The 23,517-nt window shown below is 43.5% G+C and overlaps 1 protein-coding gene across 5 annotated transcripts in view; it reads left to right on the top strand.

Moving 5' to 3' along the window:
* The window catches only part of Aig1 (androgen-induced 1), a 230,092-nt gene that overhangs the window by 185,662 nt on the left and 20,913 nt on the right, over nucleotides 1-23,517 (top strand). The window contains exon 5 of one of the 5 annotated variants that reach the window (XM_087651524.1): nucleotides 18,525-21,367. The exons of the other annotated variants lie outside the window; for them this stretch is intronic. Within the exon in view, the coding sequence (XP_087507650.1) occupies nucleotide 18,525 (1 nt within the window). The 3' untranslated portion in view covers nucleotides 18,526-21,367. Of the gene's footprint in view, nucleotides 1-18,524; nucleotides 21,368-23,517 lie in introns of those variants that run through there. 5 annotated transcript variants of the gene reach the window in all.

Raw genomic sequence — 23,517 nt, 5'->3', positions numbered from 1 at the left:
ACATATCTATCTTAGCACAGAGAATTTTAAATTTCTCTTTATAATTTCAAGTCCACTCTGATAAACTAACACAGGGTGGGGGTAAGGGAGTACTCCTGTGAGCTTTTCTTCCTTTGGCATTCTCTTGTTCTGAGTTCTGGGTCACCAGCCCCTCCTTTAGTCCTCCTAGAGTCCTGGATAGCATTCTTACAAACACCTCACAACTGTTCTTAGTCCTGCTATCACCCTGAGCAATTCGGCAGATCCAGTCTCCATGGAGCCTACAGACAGCCTACGATTGGCAAAGAGTGGAGTCGACATAGGACTTCACACACATTGCATAATATAATATCCAATATGGAAGTACACTGATCAACAGGAAGTCATAGGATGTGACTAGATATACGTGCTGTTCAGAGTATAGACCTCAGAATGAATGGGGAGTAACCTTCCTGCCTTCTGTGTCTGGCCATACCACCAACTACTCAAATGCTATTCATGGAAACATGGGACGTTTATTTTCCTAATCACTGTCTAGGGTTTTTTTTTTTTTAATTTCCCACCCAGAATCTTAAATATTGACTTTCTCTGATAGAAAAAAGTCCAAGAGATTTGTCTTACTGGTGAAATGTAAACAAATAATGTTGTATCTTAGAAATGAACTTGTGTGCCTTGTAAATATGAACTTGATATTTATAGACTGTTTGCTTCTGAAAAGCCAACTGTGGAAGATGCAGAATCATTCACGGGTGCTCTCCGAGACTGCCTTTGGCCTTAAAAGTCAGCTCTCTACCCGGGCAAGCTCATCACTGCGGTGTATTGGCTTATGCAAGGACAGGAAGTTCTCTCTGGGAGCTCTGGTGTATTTTTGAGAATTTATTCATATGCCATTAAATGATCTTGCAGAGCCTGGAGGTTTCGGGAACCATGTTCTTTCTGATGACTTTTCTTCCACTGTGTATACAATCAGCCCACGTTCCAAAGAGGCGCATGGGAAATACCACACAGTCCTCATTATAGACCCCCAAGTTCCCTCGTTAAAATGAAGCATTACTCATGCTTTCCGTGCCAAGTGAGGCTTGCCAGCCCCGCGGACTCCCTCGGCAAACCAGTACTTGTTTAGACATGTACTTTCATTAACCAGCAAATTCCCTAGATTTGTTCTGAGAGAGCTTTCAAAGCAGACTTTTTCCCTTTGGTGTTCTGCCCTAGGCATTCAGAGCTTTGCCAAAAGCTAAACAATGCCCCTCGAGTCAAGTCACATTATATTAATCCAAGGGTTTAATTGTTGTCAAAAGGTACTGGCTTTTGCTCCCTTCCAGACGGTCTCATGGCCCAACATACCAGTGACACAACAGTGCAGGAATCAGGAAATGAAATCTTCTGATAGCACACCGGTGGTGTACTCGATCATTCCAGAACTTCATGCCAAGATGGGAGAAACCGTTCCTCCTATCATGTGATAATTATACAATAAATGGCTCTTCTTCCCGGAGCTGAGTATGGCAAGTTGACTGTACCTCAGGGCTGCTAGCCAGGCTGTCTGGCTACTCTTGTTGGACTCCGTTTCTCCAGTCTCCTCAGTCTCCTTTCCATCTCGATCTAGTCTCCTCCTAAATTTGGATAGGATTGTTGAGAAAGGGACCTTCATTCACTGTCACCACTGAACTTACACATCCCCCAGTCCTGTCGGGGTCTTCTCCAAGCTTAGCATTCCTTGGTCACCCTAGACTCCTCAGACACACTTGTGCCAGCCTGCCGAGTTGTCCTCTTAGTTGCTCAAGTACTTGAGACACAAGCATTCTTCTGTCCGCTTCTGAGGCGCTCCTAACTCCCTTCCCATACGTACCCCCTCTGCTGTCACCCCCTACACATTTCTTGATACCCTTTTATAAGATGCTAAGCATGCAATGTGGGACTCTGGTCTGCAGCAGAATAATGATTATCAGGAATCATGATGCTACTCCTTGGAGACAGATGCTATGCTACGTGTTTTTTTAATGCTTTTATTTCCTTTGGATTACTCTACAAGGTAAGCACTCCTTACCCATTTTACAGAGACAGAATAGAAGCTCACAGAGGATTGATGGCTTGCCTGAGACAAACCACTAGCCTATTACCAAAATGCTAGTGCAAGCGTGTGTACACGGCTCAGAACCCACACCGTTAACTAAACCCCCTGCTGCCTCCTCCTGTGTGAATAGTTCTGTGGATGAATGCATTACGGGACTTTTCGCTTTTCTGTGTGTTTTGAAGAAAACATCAAGTGTGGTCAAGTCTAGGGATTAAGTCCCTTTTTTTCTAGGTTGGGGCCCCAGTTCCCTTCTTCCCCCGCCTCACCTTCCTGGGCCCCAGCTTCCTTGGATTGAAATTATGGAAGAGGATGGTATGAGTCTGCAGGGTCTTGGAGGACCCCGTGCTTTTATGCAGAGGCCACAGACCAAGGCCTCCATCCCAACAGCAACTTTCTCGTTTGCTCTCGTCAGTTCTCAGAAGCTCTCTCAACACGCAGCTACTGAATCTCCTGATGGTTTCTTCTTCAGGGTTCGAGGATGTCAGTTAGGGTGCTAAGTTCTTCCCCTCACTGTGTGATTCACTTCCCTCATTCACACAGTCTGCACTTTAGAAATCAAAAACAACTCTGAGGGATGTGAAAATAACCTTTTTATTGTCTCACAGCCTTGATGCTTTAAGACAGATTCCATATTCCGAATCTCATTATCCCATATGTATTCATTAAACAACTTCCCAACATTAAAAAAAAAAAGTTAAATCAGACTTCAATGTGATTTTTCTTTTATGATCCAGCCCCAAACGGTTCCAGATCTGAAGGCTATGTCCCACCAAAGTCAGCCACGGAATCCTGGGTTCTGTCTTGTTTTCTTGTTGGCACCTTTCCGTATCTTCTCAAGCTCTTGCTGAAATGAAAGCGGGGGCGTTCTCCTTACAGACATTATCGTCAGACACACTGAAAATGTCTGACACAAAATTAAAGTGTACTGTAAAACACAGTATTCTTAGACATGAAAAAAATTAGAATGTAGGTAGAAATTTAGATCATACTAAAGTCCCATTCAACAGGATGCTTCCTCACCAGGTGAGCAAATACAGCCAACCTTTAGTGTTCTTCCCCAGAAGGTCGCATTTTCTCCTGATCAACCTGAACCTTTTATTCCAATGTAACAGCCTCTCCTGGTGACTTTTATGTCTTTTATAGTACCTGAGTTTTGGGGGCTGGGGCAGGGGGGAGGTTGTCATTTTGCTTTTCGGATTTTCTATACTGGAATACTGGGCCCAAACCGAAAGTGAGATCCCTTGGCTAGTGAAGGGATAGCCAAGGACTCTGCCTCCCTCCCCACTGTCAAAGTCAAAGCAGCCCACTCTTCATCTTGACCATCTCCCCAACTCTCCCAGCCTAGCTGGGGAAGGGAAAAGGGAAGGGGAAGTGTCGTTGCTAATTGAGTTTGAGTTCTGAGGAGACTCCTGAGAAGGAAATACCTTTACACTAAAGGCGAGCATGGGAGAATCCTCGGTAAATGTTGGCCCGAGGCTGGAATGTGATCTAAGGACCTTCTATGTGTCTCACATCTGAGAGACAGGGCGAGTGAAGGAGGGAGCAGCTGTGGGAAAGCCCACTGCCCTTCCACTCATGTCCTGAAGTAGGTGAGCGATATGGGAATCTGCTGTAACAGAGGAAAGTCTGGCACCGAGGTGTCTCCACGGCCCAATGACAAGTGAAACTTTTGAGGCAAGAATTTTCCAAGAGCAAGCAAGTGAGTATGTACTGAGGTCACAGGAATCAGCCACATCTCCTTGTGGTCCTCTATGCCCCCATCTGGAAAAAAAGAAGATAGTAGTCAAGATATTCATGAGATCAGAGAAATGGCAGCCTGGGAAGACGAGTCGGTGGGTCAGAAGTACTTGTGTAGTAGTTATGAGGACCGGAGTTGTAATCCCCAGCACACATGTGAAATGCTACACATCGCCCTGCATGTCCGTCACCCCAGCATTGAGAGACAGAGACAGGCAGATCCTGAGAGCTTGCTGGCCAGCCAGCCTCCCCAAAATGGTGAGTCTCTAGTTCCCTGGGATACCTTGCCTCAAAGCAATAGGCATGAAATTCACAGAGGAAGACAGCTGAGAAACTGCTCTGGTCTTCGAGTATACATGTAAGGGCTCATGCACACACACACACACACACACACACACATTACTGTTCATGCACCACACACATGTACAACACACAGACAGTAATCAGAGAAACTGGAGTACACTGGCCGCCACTCTAGCAGTTGTTGGTTTTGTATCCTCTAAGCGTGCTGAGTTGCTAAGAGCCCTTCCGCATCTCTTCACTCCTTGAAGGTTAGGGGTTGAATATGCAGATGTTTGGATGCTCTGTTCAGCTCCCTGCTTCTTAGGATTTTGGGGGAAAAAAATCAGATCTTCTCTTGGCTTCATTTTTTGCCTCTTCTAAAATGCCTCGTACTTGTGAAGACTAATGAACACATAGAGAGAGACCCCCATGAAAGACTTTCGTTTCTCTAAGCAGAAAAAAAAAAAATCCTGCATGTCTGCAGAGTCTCTGTCTCTTCCCCAAGCCACTTTTTTATTTCCATTCTGTGCCCTGTCCTTCTCATGGGCCTTGGTCCTCTTTCATGGTGATTGTCTATTGAGAATGTTGAAAGTGGTTTTCCTTCTGAAACGTTCCTGTGGTTCGTGTATTAAGTTATTTCCAGAGCTCAGCTCTCCCCTGGGAGCTGAGAATGTCATTGCTTTCCCATTATTCCAATCCGCTCTCTTTTTTTTTTCCACGAACACTTTGCCGAAAAAGCATTGTTTTCTTGGATTCTAACCAGAAGCCTGTGTGGTCACCCGAGGATATGTCTCACGGTGATTTGCACTGGGTCCTTCACCAGGGTTCACCAGGGCACAGGTTAGATGAGTTTCTTAGCTCTGCATCTAGACTATGAAGGACTGAGTACACTTCCCATCCCAATTCCCGGTAGTTACTGTTGAGTCCCATCCTCTCCCACCTAAAAGGGCTGGTTCTCAGTTGCTCTCCGGGTCCCTGGAGAGCTAGGACTTAGAGGCGCTGTGAACCTTGCCTACCCACAGATAACTTTCCTTGTGAGCCTTACCTTAGCCACTCAGCTCCCTCTGGCCATCCTGCCACCGTGGTTGCTTTACCCTTGGCTTTTTGGAATCACCGAGTTGAAGCTGCCATCTCTGTGATGCAACCTGTGTCTCTGTCCACCCCTCCCCCTCACTCTCCTTATGCCTTTCACCTTTTATTTTAGGACAAGAAAGGGATCTAACTGGCCCCTTCTGCAAAGATTTTTTTTAGTGCCCATTTTCTCTTCCCCAGCAGGGAGTCCCCACACCTGTGCTCAGCCACCCCTCCGCCCCCGACTCCAACCTTCCACAATCACCCCTTCATTCCTCGATGACTTCAGTCTCCCTCCTAGACACGTCTTGTCAATATCTGAACCCATTTCTTGGCTCTGCCTTACAAACACTGCTCTTGTAGGAACAGTCACCTGAATATCTATCTGCTGCCCACGGCATCACTCACAGCTAAGCCACTCTCAAGACTTTCCTACACTGTATCATCTCCATGCTCACCGGCATGTTTAAGAGTCAGGACACTGTAGTGTTTGGGAGAATGAACTCTTGACTTTGGCTGAGCCTGAGTCGTGCTCCTAAGGTATGCACTTGGGACAGTCATGTGACCGCTCTGTCTGACTCTCCCTCTTTGTAGACTAGATGATTAATAGTACCTACCGTCCTCCTAAGATTGTTGTGATCACTATGGTAATGTTTAGCTTTGCATAGGCCCAGAGTGTATATTATTAATATTATTAGCCCACCCAGCGTGGCTTACCTGTTTATTAGCAAAACCTCTACAGATGTCACAAGATGTCACTAGTGATTTGGTTTCATTAAATTAGGACTGATCTCTAGTGTCGCTCTATCCCTACTTTTCGAAACACTGTCTTCCTTCAGGACCACATCAGTCTTCCCACGCATGCCTCCCACCTCTGCAATCCCTCTGAGTTTCTTTGCCGGCTTTTCCCAGCTGCAGAAAACTCCATACTGGAGCTCTCCAGAGCCAAGTACCAGCTCCCATTCACTCTCCCTGAGTCATCCCGTCTCTTCTCTAGTCATCCGTTCAGAAACTCTCCCAAGCTTATACTATATCTACTCATTCAGGAATCACAAAACGGTTGCCTCGGGACATACCTGAATTTCCTATCCCATGCACAAACTCTCAGTCCCCCCGCCAGCCCCAGCATCATCAGCCATTCATTATCCATAAGAGAAACACACCAAACATCCTGAAGTCATCTCTCTGTGTCAGCCACAGGCCACCAGTGGCTCAGACTTGTGCTTCCGAGGCCTCTTCAGAAACTTCACACTTTGCTCTGCCTCCCTCCGTGGTTAACACTGTGATCCAAGCTCCAGGAGTGTCTCCTGAGCAAGAGCATGAAGCTGCCGCCCCCTGCCATTCCCCCCCCCCCTTCTGTCCACAGACGACTTTTTTAAAAAACGATCTGAGCGTGTAGATTTCTCTTTGCCTTACACACTTTAGGCTTTTTATTACCCAGCCCTGCTGATCCTCTGGCGGTCTCCCTCCCCCTTCCCCTCCCCCGTCCTCGTCATCCAGCCACAGTACTGTCCACCTGCAGCCGCTCTGTCAGTCCCAGGAAGTGTTCCTCAGCTTTGAAGCTTTAACTTGCTCCATGCTTACAGAGGTCACTTCTCCCAATCTAGATCTGCTGTTGTCACTGTCCTGCTCGTCTGTCCATCCATCAGGCCCCAGACTCTGCATCGTGTTTTCAGGGAGCTTCTCTCAGGCCCCTTATTTGGTCAGTTTCTCTGTGGGGTGTTGTCGCCAGCTTCTTGAATCCCATCAGGGGATTTTAAATCTAGCTAGAGTCTGAGGTCTTGATTTTTGTTTCAATACTTGTTCTCAAAGTCCCCTCCCTTCGCCGTCCAATTAAAGTAAATGTCCATACCCGGAGTCTTAAAAAAAATAGAGAGCCTCCTTGTCTACAGGTTCTAAGTGGGACAGTCAAAATGGCACCGAAATATTCTTACGTTAGCTTAGTGAGAGAAACCGTGATGCATGTATGTATATATGTATATATACATATATGTGTATGTATTATATCATATATATATGGTGTCGTATACTTTGCTCAATAGTAACCACATAAAGTGTCTACAACATCCCTGCCACTCATTTCTCTGAGATTGAATCTCAGTTTTATTGTCCCTTTTCCTACCTGCCTGATTTACTTAAATTGCCAACAGGAGCTCCTAAACTTCAAGAAGAAATCCCGGAGGCCACCCTCTGCTGGAGTGACAGCCCATGTGGGAGGTGATCCAGTTTAAGCACGGGAAACATTTCAAGTTAGAAGAAGATTTTACTTACTAACAGCCTCTCTCAGCTTCCCTGTGGTGAGCTGTCTTGGGCTTCCGAGACCAGGAGAGCACCTGAAGTCTCAGATCATGTCCTCTAGTGGGCAGCATGTGAGGGCTTCTGTGCCTTCCTTTACAGTGGCTCCAGGCCTGCGAGGCTCACTGTTATGGAGTGGCTTCCTCAACCAGCAATAACCCAGAGGGAGAAAGTGCCTGTCTTGTAGCACTGAGCAGTGTCGGGGCTCCAAAGTAAAATCTAATTGAAAATAAAGTCGCCAATTTAAAAGAACAGATAGCTGTACCCGATTTAAGATCCGCCATCAAGAGTCAATGAAATATAAAGTGGAGATGAACAAAAGCAGCAAGCAAAAATTCTTCTCAAATCACCATAAGAATGCGGATGCCATACGGTTAGGAGTCTCTCCTCTAATTATCAGAGAGAGAAGTAACTGTCTTGATATCATTATCACAATATTTTTATTCTCCCACAGTCTGAAATATATATGTGTGTGTGTGTGTTCGTGTGTGTGTGTGTGTGTGTGTGTGTGTGTGTGTGTGTGTGTATAAATGCTGATACAGAATGAAGCTCATTATCTTTCTCAAACTAGTGTCTAGTGAGCAGTATACCAGACAGTAAGCTAGATAGGAGGTAAGCAGGCCGTAGAAGCTTTGGTTTTGACCACAAAAATGGCAGGCTTTTGAAGGACACAGGAAAATAAAAGATAATTATCATACAGTTCATAGGAGAAACGGGCACAGCTCTGAGAGTCCATGGGTTCCCTAGGCAGGGGTGGCAAAAAGCTTCCCCACAGAAGTACCATATAACCCTCCAAGGAGGGTGAACAAGAATTAGATATTGAAGGTCCAGGGAGAGGAAGAAGACGGTCTAGAGGCAAAAAAAGAGGAGGTCACCTTTGGGTAGCCAAAGACGTGGGGTTCAAATGGAGCCAAGGACTTTGATCCTTCTGTGAATTACAGCAGGATAGATTCTACCTCCACTCTCTCCACCAATGTCATGCATGTATGCTTGCATGGGGCGGGGCAAGTGTGTACTGGTTCATGTTCAAGTGCAGGCTAGAAGCTGACTTAATGCTTCTTCTTTAGTCTCCACCTTAATTTTTGAGAGAGGGTCTCTTCCTGAAGCTAGAGGTCCTGGATACAGCTAGATTGGCTGGCCAGGAAACTCCCAGAATCTACCCCTCTATCCCTCCCTAGTTGTGGGATTTCCCCCTGGCCCGGATTCTGGTTCTCCTGCTTGGTCAGCAGATTTTACCGACCAAACCATCTCCTCCGCCTTAAGATCACCTCTTTCTTTCTTTTCAGTCTTGTTAGAACATCTGTCCTTGAGTGGGTTCTCTAGCCGTTGGTAGCTGACTGGCAGGGTCAGTGGGTGTTCTGCCCCTTTTCTGCCCCCTGCCTTGCCACCAGTCTTTTGTGGCGACTCAGCCTGCTCTACCAAGACCATCCCCTCCCCAGTGCTGTTGCTTTAATTACTTAGCCACCTTTTACAGAAAAAGTTTGTGTTTTAAATTCAAAGTTTATCATGTTAGTCCTTCGACTTAAGACTTCCCCCCCAAGAGTTTATTTTTCCTAGTTTGAAGTTTTCAAGAGATTATCTCCATCTTGGTATAGCTTTTATTTTTCTTTGCATGATGACGTATCCTTGGGCTGTGAAATTTTCACATGACAATAGGAAAAGCAAATGTGTAAGTCACCTAAAATCTAAGAATGACATTCAAAAATCTCACATAAATTAGAACAGTGCATAAATTTACAGGTACAAACACAAACCTTTTCGCAAGAGCAAACGGTGAGTGACTTGGCCCTATGACATCTGCTTGGGAATACACTGGGTAAGAGGTAGTATCCTGTAGCTCAGATTAGCTGATTTCTGAGCTCTGCTAGGAAGAAAAAAAAGTGACAATTCATTCATAAATTCTTGCCAGTCTCTTGAGAAATCCAAGTGTTGTCACAAAGACTCTGTTTAGAGCTGTTCATTCCCTAGAGGAGTAAATAGCACAGGAGAAGTTGTCAGTGAGCCAAAGACTTGTCGGTTCAGGCAAAATCCCTTTCAGACACACATGACCCTCGATCCCCCCTTGCCACCCAGAGTGCCCACTACATAGATGAATTTTTAGCCCAAAAATCCATTGAAAGGTTTAGAAAATGATTGGACTGATAAGATGGCGTAGGATCTCTGCTTGTCAGATTTCATGACCTGGCAGTCAGTTCTGCTCATCTGAACGAGACCTGCAAAAGATCAAGAACAAGGGATAAGATTCTATATGGATAAAGGGGTGGGGTGGGGTTCTAGACACTTCACCCTACCCGAGAAGCTAATGGTAGTTGCTGGCTCCCAATGAGAGAGACCCTTTCCTTTGTGGAGAGAGTTCAGCCCCTGATAAGTTACCTATGACCTAATGCATTGGTTCTCAACCTTCCTAATGCTGCAGACCCTTTAATACAGTCCTTCATGTTGGGGTGACCCCCCCAACCATAAAATTATTTCATTTCTACTTTATAACTGTGATTTTCCTATAGTTATGAAAAGTAATGTAGATATCTGATATGTAAGATATCTGTGAGTCATTCCATTCCCTAAAAGGGATCACGACCCACAAATTGAGAGCTGCTGCCCTAGCAGGTGAGTCCACACACAATGCATATGTACACCACTAACTGAACTTAGTAGTTTTTTTTTCTTTGAAGATGAAGTTGAGAGAGATAGGAAATATGTTGGGAGGATCTAGGAGGATCTAGAGGGATCGATACAACTGTGGTACATTGTATGCATGTATAAATTTTTCAGAAATTGAAGTATATATAATTAGTTTGGCATCAATATAATGAATATAATTTCATTGTGTTTTAAGACATCCTCTAATCTCCACATATTTACTGTTTTATCTTTATGTCTACACATGGTTGATAGTGCTTGTATATAAACACACACACACACACACACACACACAATAAATGAAATGAATAGGTGTAATAAAATATCTGAATACAAAAGAATTTTAGAAAATAAAAAATTCCAAATAGAGAACAATGTGAAGTCATGCTCTTTGCATTTCGGAGTATAGATACTTGTAGAAAGCCATAGTCCAGGTAGATGAGTTTAACATCTCCAGGAACAAACTTTAAAGGGAAAAAACCTATTTCTAGTGTATTACTCTTTCTCTCTTTGCATAAGAGAAGCAAATGCCCAAGTAAGCTTGGGGTTCTCTTTCCCTTGATTTTTTTTTCTTTTTTTCGGAGCTGGGGACCGAACCCAGGGCCTTGCGCTTGCTAGGCAAGCGCTCTACCACTGAGCTAAATCCCCAGCCCCTTTCCCTTGATTTTTGAAACAGCCTAGGTCTTAAAAGCCATGTCTTGACTGCATAAAGGGGCCTCTTAAAGTGCCCTTGTGGGTACCCTTTCTGGCATTTTTAACATATACTCCTCTCTCATCTAGTTATGGAGAAATCTGAGGAAAGCTTTAGTTTTAGAAAAAGACCCTGTCTTAAGTTTTCTATTGCTGTAAAGAGGCACCGTGACCAAGGCAATGCAGCGTCTAAACACAAGCATTCAACTGGGGTCTTGCTTACAGTTTCAGAGCATGAAGGCATGGCCATCATGGCGAGGAGCCCGGCGGCAGGCTGGCAGGCATGGTGCTGGAGCAGTAGCTTAGAACTTGTATCTGATCCACAAGCATCAAACAGAGAGTTGGGAAACAGAATGGGGAGGGAGTATGTAGCCCTGGTTGGTGTAATCTCTTGAAACCTTAAAGCCCACCACCAGCAAAACACCTCCTCCAACAAGGCCACCCTTCTTAATCATTCCCAAACTGTTCGCCAACTGGGAACCAGTCATTCAAATATATGAGCCTCTGGGAGTCATTCTCATTCAAACCAGCACAGATTCACTATTATTTCAGGACATATTTTAGGGTTGAGTCTTTCTCTAAATTAAAGAACAGTTTCAGCAGCCTGAAATAAATGCATCTCGTCAATTGACCTTTATTCTTAAAGTTATTTCTGATTTTTTTTCCATTCCATTTTGTTTTGTTTTGTTGCCATCCCAAGGATTCAACTTTCTTCTTTCCCTTCTTATTCAGCCCTGGACTCTGGATCATAAGATGGTGCTATCACACACACGATCTTGGGTTCAATCAGATGGAGGACTAAGAATGGAGCCTTGGAACCTAGAGAATGTTCACTGCTAATATACACGGTTGAACTCTTCAGAGGCTCCATATAATCTAGACCTTGCCGATTACTGCCACATCATCTCCTGATGCTGTCTTACCACCCACCACCCACCCCCGCTCTGTGTCCTTCAGCCACACTCAGTTTCTTTCCATCCCCCAGACACACTGGGTATTAGTCTGAGCTAAGGGAAACCAAGATAGTTGGAAAACCATTCATTCCTTCCAGTTGTCTGGGAGGGTGTATTTGGAAGAAGTTGGCATTCGAATCTACAGACAATATAATCATCAAACTCATCGATGAGTTGAGACATCTGTCTTCTACATTCAGCCTTCAGAGTCTCTGGCTCTGGGGCCTGTGGACTTGGAATCTACAGCTCTCGGTTGGGGTTTGGTGGAACTGTACCGCTTGCTTCGCTGGACCTCACCTTCCAGACAGTGGTGTATTAGTCGAGGTTCTCTAGAGTCGTAGAACTTATGGAATGTCTCTATTTATTAAATAAATAAATTGTATTGGAGTGACTTACAGTCTGCGGTCTAGCTATTCCAATAAGGGGCAGCTGTGAATGTGAAGTCCAAGAATCCAGTAGTTTCTCAGTCCCTCAAGGGTAAGTGCTTTAGCTGGCCTTCTGTATAAGCTGGAATTCAGAAGTAGGTTCCAACAGATGTGCTAGCAAGTAAGTGCAAGCGGACAAAGAAGAATGAGTCTTCCTTCTTCCGTTGTCCTTATGTAGGCCTCCAGCAGAAGGAATGGACCAGATTAAAGCTGGATAACACCACACCTGGATATGGAACTTACTCTGATCTCAGAGACCTGGGATTAAAGGCTTGTACCACTTTGCCTGAGTATAAATTGTTCATGGCCACTATGCCTCGAGATCTGGATCAAAAGCGTATGCCATCCCATGTCATACCTGGCTCAGAAGCCTGTGTCTTTCAGCCCCAAAATCTGGATCACAGGTGTGCCTTCCATTTTCTGGATTGTGGTTCATTCCAGATGAAGTCAAGCTGATAACCAGGAGTAGCCATCCCAAGCGGATAATGGGGATTCTCTACACCTTCAACTGTGAGCCAATTCCTCCCAAATACACATCTTTCTGTGATTCTGGTGAGCATCTAATATAGAGTCCACAGTCTTTCTTCCTAAGAGGTCACGTGCTTTCCACATTGTTCTTCTCAGCTGTCACTCTGCTTCCGGCCCCATTCCCTGCCTACTTAGCTATCACCCTCAACTTCCCTTCTTCTAAGAAAACGTCTGATTCCCCTTCCACCTCAGGTCTGGGCTTCGTCTTCCCAGCAGCTTATTGGAATTGTCCCGTAAGTGTCTCCCATCCTTCCAAACAGTGATGCTCTGAACATAAGGGCTATGCTCCTCTGTTGGCTGCTGTAGCATGACCATCTAGCACAGTGGTTCTCAACCTTCCTAATGCTGCAACTCTTTAATGCAGTTCCTCATGTCGGGCGACCTCCCAACCATAAGATTATTCTATTGCTACTTCGTAACTATAATTTCGTTACTGTCATGAGTCATAATATAAATATTGGATATGCAGGATGTTATATGCGACTCCCCCCAAGGGATCTCAACACACAGGTTGAGAACCTCTGTGCTAGCTTAGAGCCTTTAATAAATGCAGAAATGAATGAACGAGTGGATGGATGGATGGATGGATGGATGGATGGATGGATGGATGGATGGATGGGTGAGTGGATGGGTGAGTGGATGTGTGGATGGGTGAGTGGATGTGTGGATGGATGGATGTGTGGATGGATGGATGGATGTGTGGATGGATGGATGGATGGATGGATGGATGGATGGATAGATGGATGGATAGATGGGTGGGTGGATGGATGGATGGATGGATGGATGGATGGATGGATGTGTGGATGGATGGATAGATGGATGGATGGATGGATGGATGGATGGATGGATGGATGGATGGATGGGTGGGTGGATGGATGGATGTGTGGATGATGGATAGATGGATGGATGGATAGATGGGTGGGTGGATGGATGGATGGATGGATGGATGGGCAACATAAACAAATGCTAAGGTTTGATGACAGTCAAACAAGAGATTTGCTGCCTTGTATCTAAGCCTTTCTTTGTGATGCGACATGATCTTCGTGTGAGAAGGAAGGTGTATAAATAGGGACATCTGGATTTTTGTCTGCTTCTGTTGCAATGGTGGGATGGAGTAGTTTCTCCCCATCATCTGTTTTCAACAATTAGCAGTATATGATCAAACTTGTTTTAGCTATAATTCTACCTTGCTGCATTTGTTTTCGAGAGAACTAATTTGCCTAGCGCAAATCCTCCTTTAACGTGCACACTCAGTGCATGAGCCTGTAGGCATACCATTACTCTCCCCCTAGATATTTGTGCTACCCCAGAAGAACCATTTTCTGCTTTAGGCTTCAACTCCTTACTCTTTACGCCTCTAGCCAGTGGCAATAGCTAGTCTGTTTTTACTCTACAGGTATTTGACTATTCTGGACACATCGCACAGATAGAAATCGTACAATTTGATGCCTTTAGCAAATGACCAGCTTCTCTAGTTTAGTGTGCTGTAGATTGAATGAGCTATCCACTCCTTTTTAGAGCTGGGAAACACTTCACATACAGGCATACCACATTCTGAGTGCTTACGTGTGTCTGTGAGTGCATGTATGTCCCTGCAGATGTGTGCATTTGGGTACAGGTAGATGTGGTGTGTGTGTGAGACACCTAGGCAGAAGACAACCTAGGCAGTTGTTCCTCAGGAATCATTTATCTTGTACATGTGTGTGATATACAGGGGCGAGGGGTGCGCTTGCCCTACTTCTGGAAATGGAAGGATGGCTTTACGGAGTCTGCTCTCTCGGCCAACCTTTACTTGCATTCTAGATATTGGACTCAGACCGTCAGACTTGAATAGCCAGCACTCTACCTGCTGAGCCATCCTTCTAGCCCCAAGATGAACTTGTGATCTTCCTTCCTCCACCTCTTCAGCACACGTTTTTCAGCCTGTATTTCCTCAAAACTCTAGGATGGCTACAAGACAAGCAACTGACCAAGTAAAATCTAGGCTGGGCAGCCAGTAAGTCCCAGGGGTCTTCCAGTCTCTGTCTCCCAGCACTGGAGTTGCAAGGACATGCTTGATTTTCTTAAGTGTGTGTTCTAGGGGATAGAATTCTTCTGCTTATGCAGTATACAGGCTGAGCATAATGCTCAACCATTATCCCTGCCGAAGATGCCATAGTTGGCTCATGCACTCTCCAATTGATAACCAACTTTCTTGTGAGAAATTTTTATTTTTTACTTTTGCATAGAGATGGAACTTTGAAAATATCAAATATATCAAATATATCAAATATATAAGGAGAGAGAGAGAAAGAGAGAGAGAGAGAGAGAGAGAGAGAGAGAGAGAGAGAGAACGCATGTGCACACTGATGGAGAGAGAGAGTGACAGTCATAACACGGAAAGTGCTGGCTGAACCCAGCGGCTCCCTCTGCCTTGTCTGCAGAGCCCTACATATCAGCTCTGTTGAAATTTCATGAACTCACCTCCGATACATGTTATACTCATCTCTCCACCTGATCTATTATTTCCTTCTAGGCCTTACCACCACTCTTTATCTTTGAGTCTCACATCATACATTTCATGCTCCGAGACCATTTCTCTGACACTGTCACTCACCTGTGGTTCTCCCTTCCAGCGACTCTCACAACATACCCAGTGACACAGCTTTGATCCACCTACACACCACACTACAGCACCACTAGGCTATGCTCTCATAGGCAAGAGCTATGGCAATCCCTACATGAGCCTCATAGCCTGGGGCAATGCCCAGTGTCTGGAAGGAGCTTGCTAAGTCGAAGTAATTCTTGAACAGGGATAGTGTACACTGTCAAAGAAACATCAATCTGGACAGACATCACAGTACACACCTATCATCCAAGAACTTATTGGCTGAAGCGGGAAGATTATCACATCAATGCCGGATGACAATCTTGTCTCAAAAAAAGCTGGGGAGGAGCAACAGTCACAATAAATGGCTTGAATCCTTGAACGCTGAGAAGCAGGGCAGAGCAGATGGTGGGTGCCTTTCCTACGCGCTGGCGGTTACATTTCCTCAGAGAATAATGTCTGCGTCTTTAAAAAACAAAATAAGTGAGAACTAGAGTTAGCGATGTTTGTCAAAACATATTTGTCTTTCTAGAAATGTCGTGAATGAGTCTTTAGAAATGATTAAATTATCAGTTCTCTCATTTTCTTTCCTTGTCCACACTGGGGATTCCAGGCACGATGATAATTTCTAACCACAACCGGAAATGGGCTGCTTGCAGAGCTCCTCTGATGGAGAACTGCACAATAGGAGCCAGGATTTCCAATCTAACCGATCATTAAAAATAGCCTCATGAGGACTGTGCCAATGGTACCCTGGGTAGAGTGCTTGCCCTGCAAGTGCAAGTTTGAATCCCCAGACCATCGAAGGACAGATGTAGAAGTGCACGCATCTGTAATTTCAGCTGCTTGTGGGGAGTTGGGAAGTGGGAAGGATCCCCAACATGGGCCAACTCATATTCTGCATATTCTACAGCAAACCAGACACAGTGTCTCAAAGGGTAGGAGATGAGGACAAACACCCAATGTATTCACTAACATTGTAACACACACACACACACACACACACACACACGCACGCACGCACAAACAGATAATGATAAAAGAAATAGTCTCCTAACAGACATCAGAGAGAATAAAAATAGTTTCTACTATTTACTAGTAGTTGGCCTGCCCCCATCGCCTACAAAGACTGGTTAACTCAGTTAAAAATTTTTGACTGTGCACACTTACGTAAACATACCAAATTATAGAAAATCAAAGTACATATTGAACTAATATGGTTGTTGCGTAGGCTTGAGTAAATGAAATAACCACACATAGAAAGTAAAAATTACGTTTCTAACACTGTGCACTAAGCCTTTAAGAGGAAGTTCCCTTCAGGGGCTCGCTGTGTAGAAGTAGCTGGTGCTCAGGTAATTAAGTGAACTCGATCTGTTGAAGGGAAGCAGGCAATAAGTCTCTTTCTCAGTTCACTTTTAATAGTTTATTTCTCAGTATGTGATTCCTTAAAGCAATGATGTAGTTTGTTTTCGTGAGACAAGTATCAGGAAATGACCTTGAATTGGCTCTCACTTTGCAGTCCAAAGTATATCTTAGGGCTCATCCAATGACGAGTAAACACAAAAATATTGTCCCTTCAGATCCCCACGTTCAAGGTGCTCATTAACATTAATCATCAGGGCTCTTGGGAAGAAGTGGCATGGCCAGCATTGACTGGCCCGGGTTGTATGAAGTTTGCTAGCATCTAGGAAGCAGCAAGCTCACCACAAAGGCCATCAGGGAGGTTTCCATGGTAGCAGCCCATTTTCTGTCTGCACATTTCTAACATGGATCTGAATACTCACTGTGCTGCTTCTTAATGAAAAAGAAATGGAATATTAGTAACGCCAGTCGTCAGGCCTGCTGTCCAGGTGCCGTGCAGCCCCAAGGTGAAGCAGGATGTCTTCTCAGCTTTCCTTTTCAACCGGTGATCCACGAAGGAGGGCTGGCGTCCCTTTGATCTTATTGTATGTTAATGACCTCCAGTTATCTCCTATGATTGCTATGGAGACAAATGGACCGACGTGAGAAGTACAGCTTTTTCATCTGTGCTGCCTCGTACAGTAGACAAGCTTGTTAGTCTATGCCAGGGAGAATTCAATGTAGCAACATGGAAAAGGGACAATATTAAAGAAGGAAAGTGCTGGGTCCCTGCTGAGTCTATGTATGTGTTCATTCTGCCTAGGTTCTCAGCACCAGGTCTTTCTCGTGGTCTTTATTATCTAACATAAATGCATTGCGGCACCACCTCTCTCTGGTTGTAAATTAATGATCTCATCTCTTAGCCATAACTATGGGACGGGCTCTGTAGACTTCTTATTCTAAAGAAAGTCAGCGTTGAAGTCAAACAGTACCCCGTCATCCACACAAAGGGGACTTAGCAGGGCTTCATGTTACCCCGCTGCTCAGTCATAGAAAGCATCACACCTTCCTCCTACTTAGCCGAGTTCAGAAATACCATTCTTGATCCTGTTTCATTTAACTTTCCTTTCTCCCTCTCCTAGGCTCGGAGATCTGAAAACACTTATGGTCCAGTATGTCTCCAATACTATATCAGCTACTTTAACCATGATATCTGAACATGTCATGGCGTGGTTTTACTTACAGTTTTAATTCAGTATCAATAGCTGGAGTGGGTGCTACATTCATGAAGATATATGAAAGCTGTCATGTAGAAACTGTATTTTTTAATATTTTAAGTGGGAAAACTTCAATGGAATGTAGTAAAGAAATTAATAGGTATTTAAGCATAAATGTGGTTAGTGAAGACCCAGGGTTGAGGTATTAGAGTAAATCAGGGACGAAATGATTCTAGCTGGAAATTGTCTGGAAGTTTCCACACAATGGTAGGGTAGATGGGATGGGATGGTGGGCGTTCTCAGTGCACAGAGAAGTTGAAGGTCAACAGAATGAGAAATGCAGACCTATGCACTGACAGAATAGCAAACAGCTACTCAGCCAATGAGAAGCAGGAGGTATCAGGTGCAGAAGCGGGACTTTCAGAACCATACCTGAGGAAAAGCTGGGTTCATACATCCTGCCGTCACAGAATCAGAAACACAAGAGGGAAACCAATCAATATTTCAGGAGAAAGAAGCGCTACGTTTTTCCCCCCTGGTTTGTAAACGCCATTGTTTTCATATTAAAGGTTTTCCTACTAATGGGTAGGAAATTAGGATTGCCCTGTGTATAAAGGGCAGTCTGGAGGAGAAGTATTCTCTTTATTCTGAATAATTTCTTTTAGTCTTATTTTATGATAAGGTGCTTCTTCCACCTGCCCACAGATTGTGAAGACCCAGGCAGGCTCTGTGCAGCAGCAGATCTCAGCCAGAGTCACTTCTACGACCAAGTTGACCCTATTGAACCAGAGTTTCCCGCTAGTCAGCTGCTTTGGCACAGAATAACAACAGCAGACCTGCCCAACCACAAAGTGAGTTCTATGGCCCCCGTAAAATGATCTTGTAACCATGGATGCCACTAACTGGGATACCTAAAATGCTAAGCTGGATTGGTAGGACAGATAAGGCTTTCCTCCCACGGAAGCTAGCCAGGAAAGATTGGAAAAGATCGCTGTGTCTTCAAATGTATAGACAACAAAGTGAGGGTTCAAGTATCAGAAAGAGTCATGGAAATGTCGCACCACCCCAAAAGACCTGATAAGAGATGTATAATCAAGAGAGAAATAAATATTTCTAACGAACTCAAAATAATCTAATTTAAAAAGATGCAAACAGAGTACATGGCTATAGGAATGAAATAAAATCAGAAAGCCACAAAGAAATAAAGATATTTTTAGATCTTAGAGCTAAAGAATTTAATGACTGAAATGATAAAAGTTGTAATAGAACTTCAAACGCAGAAGATAAAGTAGAACAGGTCGCAAACACAGGTGTCATTTAATTATTGCCCCAAGTGAAATAAGCAAAGGGAAAAGTGAGAAGAGTAAAGATATGTTCAGGATGTGTATGATCCCAGGAACTGAATTAATGTATGAGAGTCCCAGAAGAACAAGAGGAGGCGCAGGCAGAAATCGTCCAAATCTGGAGAGAGAAATGGATGCCCAAATTTATGAACCTCTTACAGCATATAATTAAAGTGAACTTAAAGAGGCCCAAGTCGAGACTCATTAAAAGTGCATTGCGAAATGTCAAAGGAGAAAAATTTTCAAGCATCAAGGAAGAAGTCAAATCGTTGCATACCAATAATTTCCTTATACAACTACTTACGGGTTTCTCGACAAAGCTCTCCGTAGCCAAAGTACCATAAAGAAAGAAAATTTAACGGGTAATCGTGTACCTAAACAGACTGTGTGTCGTAAATGGAGAAGAGATTACAAGTCTTCCCTCGTAGAGAAGACAAAGAAAGACTGAGAAGTTCATTCCCAGGAATCAAGCTTTACAAAGAGTAAAACTAGTCAGCAGTTTGAAACAAATAATGGCCAGCAACATTATTCACAGGAAGAAAATATCACTAAAGTCAAAGTGAACGAGTAAACGTGTTGAGAAGCTAACACAGGAGTCCATCATTGGGTGCACATGGAGAAGACAAGAGTCTGGTGTCAGGAACCTGAAGGATGGTTGAAGTGGGAATTGCTGGCTTTGTTGGAGATGCAATTACCATGTGGTGTCTTTCTGGAAACTGTCTTATGAGAGGATTCTTGCTGAGAACAGACACGTGGTGTCTTTCTGGAAACTATCCGGTGAAAGGGCATGTGGCGTTTTGCTGGAGCAGGTGCGTGAGAGGACACGTGATGTTTGAAAAGAATCCAAATATGAGTATAATTCCACAGATGGTGGACAGCTCCCTGGCATTGGCTCACCTTGCTGGCCTTCATTTGGCTTCGCCGATGATGGACTTCACTAAAGAAGCTCTTGCATTGATTTGCCTTGCTTTCTTCTCTGGTCTTCACTTGGTGTGACTTCATAGGGAGACGTGCACCAAAGAACGTCTGGTGGCATTCCAGCTGCTTCTTGCCACTTTGGTGACTTGTGCTGCTGCTGCTGCTGCTGATGGTAGTGGTGGTCATGGTGGTGGTAGTGATGATGATGGTGGTGGTGATGGTGATGGTTGATGATGATGGTGATGATGATGGTGATGGTTGATGATGATGGTGATGATGATGATGGTGCTGCTGGTGGTGGTGATGGTTGATGATGATGGTGGTGGTGATGATCATGGTGATGGTGGTGGTTGATGATGATGGTGGTGATGGTGATGGTGGTGGTGATGATGATGGTGATGGTGGTGGTGGTGGTGATGATGGTGATGGTGATGATGATGGTGATGGTGGTGATGATGATGATGGTGGTGATGGTGATGATGATGATGGTGGTGGTGATGGTGGTGGTGGTGGTGGTGGTGGTGATGATGGTGATTATGATAATTCATGTATTTGCCTAGTGGACTGGATGGCAGACAACAAAGATTGGAATCACCCCCAAGAAACAACTTCTTAACAGGTCCACTTCCCCCTTATCCTATTAGCCATTTTCCTCCCCTTTCTTCATTTGGCGGACTATAAGGGAGGTTGAAATATTTAAACCTTACTAAAGCAGGTTTTGAAAATTTTAAGCAACGGGTATAGAAGTTCATAACTTTATATGTGATTGAAGTTAAGTTGCCATCAACTTGAAATAGATGTTTATGAGTTCTGAAGACATATTTGAAAAAAGGGGTCTTCAAACAGAAATGTAACTGTGGAGAGATAAGAATAAAAGCGTGCCACCGCAGAAAAAGAAAAGAAAATCACTGTGAGTGACAACAAAGAAATATGAAAGCAAGCAAATTACGAAGAAAAAAGAAGAATCAACAAGGCGGCAAGAATGATGTTTCAACCATCACTGACTACTTTAAATGTAAATAGATTGCAATCAAAATCAAAAGGCATATAGTAAGTCTAAATGGATTTTACAAAACCAAGAAGATACAATTTGTGGATACAACTTATGCTGTGTACAAGGAATTGACCTAGATTTAGGGACATGGGCTAAATGTGAAGGGGTACAAACATGTGACACACAAATGATTTTCAAAAAAATTAAAAAGATAAAGAGATAACTGTCTGTAACTATATGTACGTGGGATTTTTAACACTGTTGGGCAGAGACAGTAGGATTGTGAATTGGAAGCCAGTATTAGCTGAGACTTTATCTCAAAAAGAAAAAAAGGAAAGAATAAAGAAAAAAGAAACAAAAAGGAAGGAATAAAGGGAAATGGTATATATGTATGATTATATGTATATATACCTGTGTATATATACATATATATGTATATATAATTAAACATGCTAAGTCAAAAATCTGCTTTGAAGAGTCAGACGGTGCCATTGTATTTTAAGGGGATCAAATCAAGGGAATGGATTAGTATATGATAAATATTATGTGCGTAATAGTCAATTATCTTTTTGTCTCCATCTTTATTAAATTGGGTATTTCTTATTTACATTTCAATTGTTTTTCCCTTTCCGGGTTTCCAGGCAAACATCCCCCTAACCCCTCTCCCTCCCCTTCTATATGGGTGTTCCCCTCCTCATTCTCCCCCCATTATCACCCTCCCCCCAACAATCACGTTCACTGGGGGTTCAATCTTGGCAGGACCCAGGGCTTCCCCTTCCACTGGTGCTCTTACTAGGATATTCATTGCTACCTATGAGGTTGGAGCCCAGGGTCAGTCCATGTATAGTCTTTGGGTAGTGGCTTAGTCCCTGGAAGCTCTGGTTGGTTGGCGTTGTTGTTCATAAGGGGTGTCCAGCCCCTTCAAGCTCTTTCAGTCTTTCTGAATCCTTCAACGGGGATCCTGTTCTCAGTTCAGTGGTTTGCTGCTGGCAATCGCCTATGTATTTGCCGTATTCTGGCTGTGTCTCTCAGGAGAGATCTACATCCGGCTCCTGTCGGCCTGCACTTCTTTGCTTCATCCATCTTGTCAAATTGGGTGGCTGTATATGGATGGGCCACATGTGAGGCAGGCTCTCAATGGGTGTTCCTTCTGCCTCTGTTTTAATCTTTGCCTCCCTATCCCCTCCCAAGGGTATTCTTGTTTCCCTTTTAAAGAATATAGTCAATTATCTTAATATGCTAAACATTGCACAACTTAAAAGGCAAAATGGGCAGCCATACAATCATTGTAGGACCTCAGTACTCTGTGCAATCGATGAATGCACAGAGAGAAAACGAGTCATGCGGTGATAGACTTGAACAGCACTGAAGATCTGTGGGACTCACAGAGCGCCCCATCCCACACCAACACAGCGCCTTTCCTTTAAACAATTTTATTTACTTTTATTTGACAATTCTTTCTTTTTAGAAAATTTTAACATATTTGACTCCAACCTCCTCCCATTACCATCCTTCCACCCTTTTCCATCTATATTAATTAGGGTTTCAATTACTGTGATAAAACACCATGATTTTTAAAAATAACTTGTACCTTCACATAAAACCAGATACACTCAAACTAATAGAAGAAAAAGTGGGGAAGAACCTTGAACACATGAGGTCTAGGGAAATTTTACTGAACAGAACACCAGTGGTTTATGCACTAAGATCAAGAATCGACAAATGGGATCTCATAAAACTGCAAAGCTTCTATAAGGCAAAGGACACTGTGGTTAGGACAAAACTGCAACCAACAGATTGGGAAAAGATCTTTACCAATCCTACATCTGATAGAGGGCTAATATCCAATATATACAGAGAACTCAAGCAGTTAGACTCCAGAGAATCAAATAACCCTATATTAAAAATTGGATACAGAGCTAAACAAAGAATTCTCAGCTGAGGAATATCAAATGGCTGAGAAGCACCTAAAGAAATGTTCAACATCCTTAGTCATCAGGGAATGGAAATCAAAACAACCCTGAGCATTCTGACCAGTCAGAATGGCTAAGATAAAAAAAAGCTCAGTTGACAACTGATGTTGGCGAGGATGTGGAGAAAGAGGAACACTTCTCCATTGTTGGTGGGATTGCAAGCTGATACAACCTCTCTGGAAATCAGTCTGGAGGATCCTCAGAAAATTGGACATTGTACTACCTGAAGACCCAGCTATATCACTCCTGGGCTTATACCCAAAAGATGCCCCAACATATAACAAAGACACATGCTCCACTGTGTTCATATAGCAGCCTTATTTATAATAAGATATATAATTTATATATATATAATATATATAAATATATATAAATAATATATAATAAATATATTAAATAATATAAATATATAAATAAATAAATATATAATAAATATAATAAATAATAAATATATATAAATAAATATATAA

The sequence above is a fragment of the Rattus norvegicus genome, chromosome 1, assembly GCF_021556685.1.
Source record: "Rattus norvegicus strain SHRSP/BbbUtx chromosome 1, alternate assembly SHRSP_T2T, whole genome shotgun sequence".
NCBI lineage: Eukaryota > Metazoa > Chordata > Mammalia > Rodentia > Muridae > Rattus > Rattus norvegicus.
This window is presented reverse-complemented; position numbering and strand designations above follow the sequence as displayed.